Below are 10,378 nucleotides of genomic sequence, written 5' to 3'. Positions count from 1 at the left end.
AAAAAAAAAAAAAAAAAAAAGATACACTGAAATGTCATTACTATAAAAGGCTAACAAGATCCAATATGGTCCAAGTCACATCACCCCCTACAGCTCCTTGTACATCACAAAAGCTCAGTAAAGGTCTCCTGAATGAATGATGTCAATCATGGGAGTATAAGCATAAAAACAACTTCTCCCCAGAAGGGCATCAAAGGTCCCACATAAGAGGCAACTGACACAACAGTGAAGGGAAAGGAAGAAAATAAGAGAATCACCTTCTCCTGCTTTTCCCATGACGCAGGCAGAAAGAAGTCCAACTGCACACAAAGGGGTATTTCCCCCAAACAGGAAAGGGAGAACGGCTCTAACTAATCAAACAGTGGCAGGGGGAAGTTCAGGTTTTGAGATGGGCTACCTCAAAATCAGTCACAATGAATTAAAAACCCAGCAAGACACATGGGCTGACACCTGCAGACACAGGGACTAAACTAACGCTACTCTCTAAAGAATAGGCTATCTTGGGGGAAAGCCTAAAGCTGCCAGAGCCTAAAGACTAAGGAAATAGAAAACACAGCTGAGTAGGATGCAGAAATATGTCTCAAAGAGCAAGTAAGAGCAACACTACTCTTTTGAAAAGGAAAAGCTGACCCAATCTGACCTTGAGTAGAGGCTGCTCTGTATATGTCAACATTTTGAATCCACTCAACGATGAGATGGAGAAACCCAACATTTACAGAAGCAGGATAAGTAAGACCTCCAAGAAGACAAAGGAGGAAGAGGTCACCCAACCTAGTCCCAAAAACTGAAGGGAAGGGGTGAAAGAGAGGAAAGAGTGATGTTCTAACAGGAAGTCAAACGGAAATTCGAGGAAACTATGTGGTTCGGAGAACCCGTCTAGTCCGTCCAACTGCAGCAGAGCATTTTGCACTAGTAAGAGGAAAAGGCGGACTTCCAATCGTCTGTGGAGACCAGTAACACAGAAACACAACCACATTAAACTCAAGAAAAAGGGCCCAGCTTCAGACCATAACCTCAAGTGTGTTCTTCCAAACAACCTTTACCACTTTTCCTTCCACTGTACCTTGCATGGAGCCCCCTGCTTAGCAGGAAAAACTCCCAAAGTCTCCATGGGGCCATGGAGGAAGGGTAGGAAGAACCACCGAGAACGGGATGACTCCGCTGAATCTGCGCCATCTACAGCAGGTATTCAACTCCTGATTTTTCCGAAGTTCACTAATAATAGCCCCTAAAAATACACAAGCCCATCAAGCTGATTACAAACACAGAATACAAACAGCATAAAAAAAAATTTTAAACCAAAAAAAAAATGTGCTCAAAAGCTCTGCTTTCTGACAGTGGGAAGTAGGTCCACTGGACGACTCAATATTAACTGAAAGGCAAAGTCCAGAAGTCACAGACCAGCACTGACCAAATCTTTGAATAGCCACTTCTCCTTACGCAGTAAGCTGAGGCAAAGCGGGCCTCTGTGCTAGAAAAGAGCTTTAAAGGCCCAAAGGCCCAGAGCCCAACAGAGCTTGTTGGGGAGGATGAGTCTCCACACTAAGCCTGTCAAAGAGGAGGACTTCCCTGTTGAGTGGCAGCAGCTAGCAGCCATTCTGAGTTTCTTGAAGGAGGGAGAAAGGCAGAGACAGAAAGGAAGGGAGGGAAGGAGACCTGAGGAGGCAAAGCTCCTGACTAGAGCTGACAGGACTCAAATCATTCCCCTGCCCAAGAGAAAAGAACCCGAAGAATAACGCGCCGCCATCCTTTCATGAAGCATCAAGGGCCTTTCCACAGGTACATTTTGCTAATTTCACAACCTCTCCAATTATTTAAGTGGCCAAAATACAAAAAGGCTGTATTTATGGTCATTCGTTCCTAGCTCTGTCACAGGAAAACACATTCTTCTCACCCATCTCCTGTTGTTTGCCTACACACACGAAATCTCTTTCCCCTACACTGCAGTAAAGAAACCAAGAACTTTTCACTCTATGCAGAATCAGGCAACAAATAACGTCCCTAAATTCAGAGTGCCAAAGTTGTGATGCATATGGGTAGGCGCTGTACACTTAGCACATTCAGGGACTTGGTGAACATGCAGGATGTCATTCTGCTTATTCAGTACAGTACACATGACAAACGAAAGAATGGTCAGAATTGGCCATTTACCAATGATTCTTCTGCTGCTGCTTCTAAGCCTGAAGAGTCACCAAGAACGTTAATATCTATCTTTATCATTCCACATAAAGGTCCCCAGATGCACCCAAAATGTGGAGCTAAGTCATCTGACCCTTCCAACTTCCTGTACACTGTATATGTAATGGATGTGATTTCATCTGTGTATACCTACATGTATGTATATGTAAACAAATGCGTATAGCATCATGATCTGGTTCTCCAAAACAGAACCAGAACAGCAAGAAACAGAAATCATTCAAATTTCCCCTTCTCCTGAAAGCTATGAGAACTAAAGAAATGTTTGGATCCCACAAGAGACAACGCCGAAGCCAAAGGAAGGTTCTAGTACAACAAGGAGCACACAAGCAACCTCTTCCAGGATGGCATGTGGGCGACATGGGTGTCTACACTCCCTTTTCTGAATGGAAAGGCATATGGCTTCTCCTTACCCAGCCAACAGGAATACAATTTGAGAAAATGAGAAAAAGTCAAAGTAACTGGCTCACTAAACATGGCTGACTGGGAAGCAGAAGCCATAAGGGAGGATATGAGTTCTCTCAAAAAAGAATTGGAAGTTTATATCCAGGGAAGGTTCAAGGACTCGAAATGTGGGACGGGCAAAGTCTAGTTCTCACTGCATGGAAGACAGTCATGAAAACATCAAAAAACAAGGACACATGACCCTTTTCCCAGTGGGGTAGTGTCAACTGGTGAAGGCTGCCCCCTCCTGAAACACAAGAGTCAACTGGAAGCAAAAATATACCTCGGTCTTCCTCAGACACAGGAGTAACTAGAGTGGCCCCTTTTCACTCAAGCACTAGGCACAATGGAGGCCCTGCCCTACATCTTATTGGGGCGCCCACTCTCACCCAGACAAGGAACTCAGAGAAAAGAGAACATGTCAGTGTAGACACACAGATGGGGAAAGGAGCACTGTGAATGTCCAGTTGTCTCATAAGAAAAAGAGGGCAACTCGAAGGGTATTCAGGAAATGAGCTCACTCTAACCCAGCAAAGTCTGCGAGAGTGTGCACGATCGGGAAGAAGTCTCTGCTTTCCTATTTAGAAATGACTTCAGAGCTCCACAAGCCCCCACTATCCGCTGGGTGAGGAAAGAACACGGGTAGCCCGAGTCCCCTTGTCCTGGCAAAAAGGGTCAACGGAGAGTGTGCAGAGGCCCCAAAAGATTCCAAAGAAGAGGAGCGGATCAGACGGACCCCTGTGCCAAGGAAGGATCGGGGTCACGGAAGGTAAAGGGCAAGGGAGTGTGGAGATCCTCACTTGCCATAGAAACGGAGACCCCACCCTCCTGGCTGTGAGGGTGCAAGGGCAAGAGTAGGATGTGAACGACTGCGAGGGGCGGGGATGCTGCGCAGGCCCCCTTCCCTTCCCGGGAAGCGAAGGGGGAGGGGTCACACGAGGCCCTTCGGCCGAGGGACGCTCGGCAGGACGGGGTCCCCCTGGCGGGGAGAAGCTCCGGGACCCCTCGCCCGCTCCGGGAGGCGCCTACGGAGCTGAAGCGGGTGCTGGAGAGAGTACGTCTGGCCCTGCCCGCCGGAGAGCAGGGGGCCGGCGAGGGCTGAGCACCCGCCGCTGCCGCCCGACGGGGACCGGCCCGGAGCAGTGGGGCGCGGGGCCAGGGGGGCCCGAGGCGGATAAACTTTCCGCCCCGCGGCCCCCACCCCGGACCCAGCACCGGGGGTGCGGGGGCCGTGCCGCGGGCTCGGGAGCGGCGGGGATGCCCGGTCCGGGTGGGGGAGGCGCCGGCCCTCCGCCGGCTCCTCCTCCTCGCTGGGCCCGGTCCCCGCCCCGCGAGCCCCCCGCCCCCTCCGGCCCCAGCCCGCCCCCGGGGGTGGGGTGTGGGGCGCCGCGCTCCGCCGGCCCCGCGAGTCACCTCAGGACTCGGCCGCGCTCCGCCCCCCCACCCCGCCGGCCCCCTCCCCGGCCGGGTCGCCCGCCCGCCCGCCCGCCGCGCCCCCGCGCTCCCGCCCGGCGCCGCCGATGCCCGGGATGTCCGGCGGGGCCGGGTCCCGCCGCCCGCCGCGCCGCCCCCCAGCCCCTCGCGCTCCGGCTCTTACCTTCCGGCTTGTTTTCGGCAGCCATTTCCCCTCCGCGCGCCACATCCTCCTCCTCCTCGCGACCGGGACCCCGAGCGCGCGCCTCGTACCGCCGCCGCCGCCGGCCCAGCCACCCCGCCGCCGCCGCGCACCCGCCCTGGCCCCGCCCCGCGGCCCACGCACAGCGCCCGTTGGGCCGTGCGGCTGCCACTCATTACTCCCGCCGCCAATCGCCCCGCACCAGGGGTCTCACTACTCTCCGGGAGGAGCGTCCTATCCATCCGGCCCATTGGCTGGTCACCACCCAACGGACTGAAAGGATTGGTCAAGAATCAACGCCCCCTCCCCACCCACTCCCAGGAAAGCCCGCCTTCCGGACCTAAACAAAGCTTCCCAGTGGTCAGAGCCCGAAAGAACTGTCCTATCAGGACGGGGCCGACACGGAATATTTCCTCGAGGCCGACACATGGCGTTTTGATTGGGCGTCACTACAGTGTTTCCCAGGCCGTTCAGACCAATCAAAAGGGGTTCCCGGAACTCGGGAGCGGCGAAGGGAAGCCCCGCCCCTGAGCGTGACCGTCATGAGGAAGACGCTCGCTCATTGGCGCGCTGGGGCTTTTCCCGCGTGCTCCCGGGGCTGAAGGACGTTCCCGGGGAAGCCGCTGCCGGCGCGTGGGGTCCCGGTGGTTGTGGGGGACGCACCGGGATCTCCGGGATCCCGCAGCCCGGCGCCGCCGGTGGAGAGCCGGGCGCGGGGGCCCTCGGGGCTGAGGTCCGCCGGGGCGCCATACCCCGGAGCCCGGCTGCCTAGGAGTGCGGGCGTCGCTGCCGGCCGTGGGGGAGGGGCGCGCCTCCCGCCAGGCCCCGCCCCCTCGGCGCCGCGTCCCCACGGCCCCGGCGCCGCCCGCCTGCGCCCGCCTCCCGCGCCCGCCCCCGGTACGCTCAGTTGTCCCCTTTTCTGGCGGCTTAAAATACCGAAACTTTATTTTGGTCACGTTGTCCATGTGACCTGCGGAGCCGATGACTCATGGACGCCTGTCCCAAGATGAGGCCGCCGGCCGAAAGCGGAGAAGCGCTAGCCCCTGCCGCCCGGGTGGAGCGCGGGGCAGCCGAGTTTCCTTCCCTCCCCAATCCCTAGCGTCCGCGCGGGGCTTTTCCGAATAAATAGCCCGGCGCTAGCTGCCCTCGCGCCGCGTGCGGGAGCAGCTGCCCCCCGCGAGGTGGGCGCCCGCTGGGTGCCCCAGGAACGAGCCTAGGAATGGGGTGCGCCGAGTGCGGCTCTCGGGCGGGCCGGGCGTGCGGGCGGCTGGGCTACGCTCCCAGGGATCCGCCTCTCTCCGGAGAAAGTCAGGAATTCTGCTCCTGGGCAGGTAATACCGGAAACAAAAGGAGAGGCTGCAATCGCAAATTGTTTAAAAAAGAAAAACAGGGAAGAAAAGTTGAATGAAAGAGCTCCAACCCCTTAATGTGATCTTGTACGGTTTGCAATAAGAACGTTTCATTTTTCCGCATTTTATTCTTCCTTTTGCTGCTGTTGGTGACAACTAGCAAAATAAGTGAAAAATCATCGTTCAAGTGTTTTGGCATTAAGATTGACTGTCACAGTGAATTATGTGCCAATCCTAACGTGTGCTTTTTCTGGTCTTCATGAGTAAGAATGTCTTAGGTTTTCCAGAAATAAAGATGTCCCAAAAGAATGTTTTGTGTTACACACTCATCCTTCAAGAAACTTTAATTTTATGAGCCTCAAAAATTGCAAAATTTTAACAACGAGGGGACAATATTTTATCGATTAGCATTCTTAATAGCACCTATGTTGACGATTTGTGTGGAGAAACGGATTCTTAAAAGTGCTGGTGGCATTGTAAATTAGTATATTCCTTTGGAAAAGCAATTTTACAGTATGTATTAAAAGCCATAAAAATGTCTGCATCTTTTGACCCAGTAATCTTACTTCTGGGAATCTGTTCTAAGGAAATAACACTAAATGCCAGAAAAGCTGTATGTGTGAGGTATTCTTCACAGGATCACTGTTCTTATTAGAACACAAAATTGGAAGCATCCTACATGTGCTAATATTGGGTATTTAGTAAATAGTGTTACATCCATCTACACACTGGAGCGTTATGCTAGTCATAGACATCAGAAACAGAAAATCACCCACTGCTAGGTAGAAGGGGCAATGCCCAAAATTATGATGTTCATGTATAAGGTGAGATAATAGGTCTAAAAAACTGTATTTTTTAAAAAAAAACTGATATAGGCTGGGTGCGGTAGTTCACGCCTGTTAATCCCAGCACTTTTGGAGGCCAAGGTGGGCAGATCATTTGAAGCCAGGAGTTTGAGACCAACCTGGCCAACATGGCAAACCCTGTCTCTACTAAAAATACCAAAATTAGCTGGGCGAGGTGGTGGGTGCCTGTAGTCCCAGCTACTCGGAAGGCTGAGGCATGAGAATCGCTTGAACCCAGGAGGCAGAGGTTGCAGTGAGCCGAGATCACACAGCTGCACTCCAGCCTGGGCGATGACAGCAAGAATCCATCTCAAAAAGAAAAAAAAAAGGCTGATACATACACCCAAGAAATGACATATGAGGATTATGCGTCAGGTTTTTTAATTGTCTACTTTCTATAGTATAGCTGCAATGTATCTATGTTACTTTTATAATTAAAACACTTATTTAAATTGAAAGAAAGATGAATAAGTTGACTGTCTTCCTTCAAGAGGCTCCCAGCCTAGCCAGGTTCACAAACAGCAGCAGGACAGGTGCCGTGGGAACGCAGGAGAAGGTCATGAACATCACTTGGGCCTCAACACCATCACCAGTGAAATTACCCTAGCCTCAAACAGTGGTTCTCTGGGGACCTTGGTGGAGCAGAGGGTGCTCAAGGGACCCACAAGTCAAAACTTTTTTAGACAAGGTCGTGCTCTGTCTCCCTGGCTGGAGTGCAGTGGTGCCATTATAGCTCACTGCAGCCTCAAACTCCTGGGCTGCAGCGATCCTCCCACCTCAGCCTCCCCAGTAGCTAGAACCACAAGTATGCACCACCACACCCAGCTAATCTTTTTTAAGTTTTGTGGAGACAGGATCTTGCCTTGTTGCCCAGGCTGGTCTCGAACTCCTGGGCTCAAGCGATCCTCCCACCTCAGCTTCTCAAAGTACAGGGATTACTGGCATGAACCACCACACCTGACGTCAGAACTATTTTTATAGCAATAATATGTAAGTTTCTTCCACATGTGCAGTGTTTTTCCCAGGCTACATGATATGTGATCTCACAACAGGCTGAATCCAGAAGAATCAGAAACAGAGAAGAATCCGGCAGTCTTCTGTCAGTTATAAAAGTGATTTGCAAAACTAAAACAATCCCACACTTATCACTAATTCTTTTGTTTTAGAAAATGTAGGTATTTTTCATAAAAATAGGATTTATATTAACATATAATGAGTTTATTCTCTTTTTTGTTGTTACTCCTTTGAGATAGAGTCTCACTCTGTTGCCCAGGCTGGAGTGCAGTGCAGTCTCACAGCTCACTGCAGCCTTAACCTCCCAGGCTCAAGCAATCCTCCTGCCTCAGCCTCTTGAGTACCTAGGAATATATGTGGGTACCTGCATTTTTTGTAGAGACGGGGTTTTGCCATGTTGCCTATGCTGGTCTTGAACTCCTGAGCTCAAGGGATCCTCCCGCCTCGGCCTCCCAAAGTGCTGGCATTACAGGCGTGAGCCACCGTGCCAGCTTTTTTTATTCTTTTTAAATGAGCTAGTGAATATTTTTTAAATTTCTCAGTTTTAATTTCAAATACAGTACATAACTAGATAAACTAACACACATAAACAAAAGTACTTTTTTGTTTTGTTTTGTTGAGATGGAGTCTTGCTCTGTCACCAGGCTGGAGTGCAGTGTCACAATCTCAGCTCACTGCAGCCTCCGCCTCCCAGGTTCAAGCAATTCTCCTGCCTCAGCCTCCTGAGCAGCTGGGATTACGGGCATGCACCACCACACCCAGCTAATTTTTGTATTTTTAGTAGAGATGGGGTTTCACCATGTTGGCCAGGATGATCTCAATCTCTTGACCTCATGATCCACCCACCTCAGCCTCCCAAAGTTTTGGGATTACAGGTGTGAGCCACCTCGCCCAGCCAACAAAAGTACTTTGAAGTCTTTTTTTTTTTTTTTGAGACAGTCTCCCTCTGTCAGCCAAGCTGGAGTGCAGTGGTACGATTTCACCTCACTGCAGCCTCAACCTCTTGGGCTAAGTGATCTTCCCACCTCAGCCTCCTCAGTAGCTGGGACTACAGGCATGCACCACCATACCCAGCTACTTTTTGTATTTTTAGTGGAGACAAGGTTTCACTACATTGCTCAGCTAGTCTCAAACTCCTGGGCTCAAGTGATCCACCCACCTCAGCCTCCCAAAGTGCTGGGATTTGAATTTTTAAGTGTAGAAAAAGATCTTGAGACTCAAGAGTTTGGGAACCATTAGGCTAGAGAATGAGATGTTTTCAGGGCTGGCTGGTTGGTGTTTCTGTTTGCTTGGGAGGGTAACCAAGAGATGGGCATTTCAAGTAAAGGAAGCAGTCTGCGTTACTAAATGAGCCCATTTTGAAAAGAGAGGAGCTGGAATATACGCTCGATGAACCAATCTCAGAATCCTTGCCCATTTTGGCCCTAATGTCCTTCAAGGAAAGAATGTTCCTGTCCAGAAACAGAACTTATCAGGGAAATGGTGGGGATATTAAATTGTTACTTTTTCACTGCAAAAAGATTTGCAAGAGTCTTCTTCCTGGTCAGCTTTCCAAAGTAAAGTGGCTGTTTATATTCCCGGTAATGAAAAAAATAAAAGTGCTTGGACTTGCTTCCTTAAATTCGAAGTTACTGAAGCTTCCATGTTACTGGATTGGGAGAGGAAAGCATGGACTGAACCGATTTCAGAAGCTTAAACACTTAAAAGAGAAGCTCTTCCTCCCAAGCTCATTTTCACAGGACAGAAAAAAAAAAAAAAAAAAAACCTGTGCCTTCCTTAGTCTCCCAGGGGCTACATGGTTAAAAGTAGTAATATCCAGCCAGCCACCATGGCTAATGCCTGTAGTCCCAGCACTTAGGGAGGCTGAGGTGGTCAGATCACCTGAGGTCAGGAGTTCGAGACCAGCCTGGCCAACATGGTGAAACCCCATCTCTACTAATAATACAAAAAATAGCTGGGTGTTGTGGTGAGTGCCTGTAATCCCATCTATTCCAGAGGCTGAGACAGGAGAATTGCTTGAACCTGGGAGGCAGAGGTTGTAGTGAGCTGAGATCGTGCCACTGCACTCCAGCCTGGGTGACAATGAGATTGCGTCTCAAAAAAATAATAATATCCAAAAGTTCCATTTCCAAAAAGTTTCTCCCCTTGCCTTTAATGACTTTTTAATTATGAGATAATTAGATTAACATGCAGTTATAAGAAGTCACACAGAGAGAGCCTAGGTCCCCTTGCCTTTTCGAGATGAAACATAATGAAAACTTGCAGACTTTCTTGGAACCAACCCTTCACCAGATGGCCCCTGTTTTCCTATCCTGCTAATGGTCATTTTTTCTGTTCCCTGCATCCCACCCACCTTCATGTAGCAATTACGTCAGGCATTGTAATCTCAGAATGTCTACTGTTCGTATGCAAGAGTAAAGATTTGTCAGATACCCCAAATATAATGAGATATTTGGGCCTAGTAGGCCTGAATTTCGACTTATTTGAAATAGTTGGCCAGGTGAGATGGCTCATGCCTGTAATCCCAGCACTTGGGGTGATGGAGTCGGGTGGATCACTTGAGGCCAGAAGTTTGAGACCAGCCTGCGTAACATGGCAAAACCTTATCTCTACCAAAAATACAACAGCTAGCAAGGTGTGGTGGCAAAAGCCTACTCGGGAGGCTCAGGCACGAAAATCACTTGAACTGGGAGGCAGAGGTTGCAGTGAGCCAAGATCCAACCACTGCACTGCAGCCTGGGCGACAGAGCAGACTCTGTCTCAAAAAAATAGAAAAGAAAAAAAGAAATGTAATTTGAACATGAAAGGGAAAGGTTTCGGCCGGGCGCGGTGGCTCAAGCCTGTAATCCCAGCACTTTGGGAGGCCGAGGCGGGTGGATCACGAGGTCAAGAGATCGAGACCATCCTGGTCAACA

At 50.4% G+C, this 10,378-nt stretch overlaps 1 protein-coding gene across 18 annotated transcripts in view; it reads right to left on the bottom strand.

Annotated features, from left to right (window-relative positions):
- CAMTA1 (calmodulin binding transcription activator 1) overlaps positions 1 to 4,489 on the bottom strand; it is a 963,406-nt gene extending 958,917 nt beyond the window's left edge. For 12 of the 18 annotated variants that reach the window (XM_037727793.1, XM_017498371.2, XM_037727794.1 and 9 more), the window contains exon 1: positions 4,238 to 4,382. In XM_037727793.1, the coding sequence (XP_037583721.1) occupies positions 4,238 to 4,282 (45 nt within the window). In that variant the 5' untranslated portion in view covers positions 4,283 to 4,382. Of the gene's footprint in view, positions 1 to 4,237 lie in introns of all 18 variants that reach the window. The other 6 variants (XR_001816413.2, XR_001816412.2, XM_017498378.2 and 3 more) reach the window with 4 other exon arrangements.
- Positions 4,490 to 10,378: the final 5,889 nt, after the last annotated feature.

This window comes from Cebus imitator, unplaced genomic scaffold (genome assembly GCF_001604975.1).
Source record: "Cebus imitator isolate Cc_AM_T3 unplaced genomic scaffold, Cebus_imitator-1.0 Scaffold240, whole genome shotgun sequence".
NCBI classification, from domain to species: Eukaryota; Metazoa; Chordata; class Mammalia; order Primates; family Cebidae; genus Cebus; species Cebus imitator.
The sequence above is the reverse complement of the archived record's forward strand: the minus strand, read 5'-3'. Positions and strand labels throughout refer to the sequence as shown.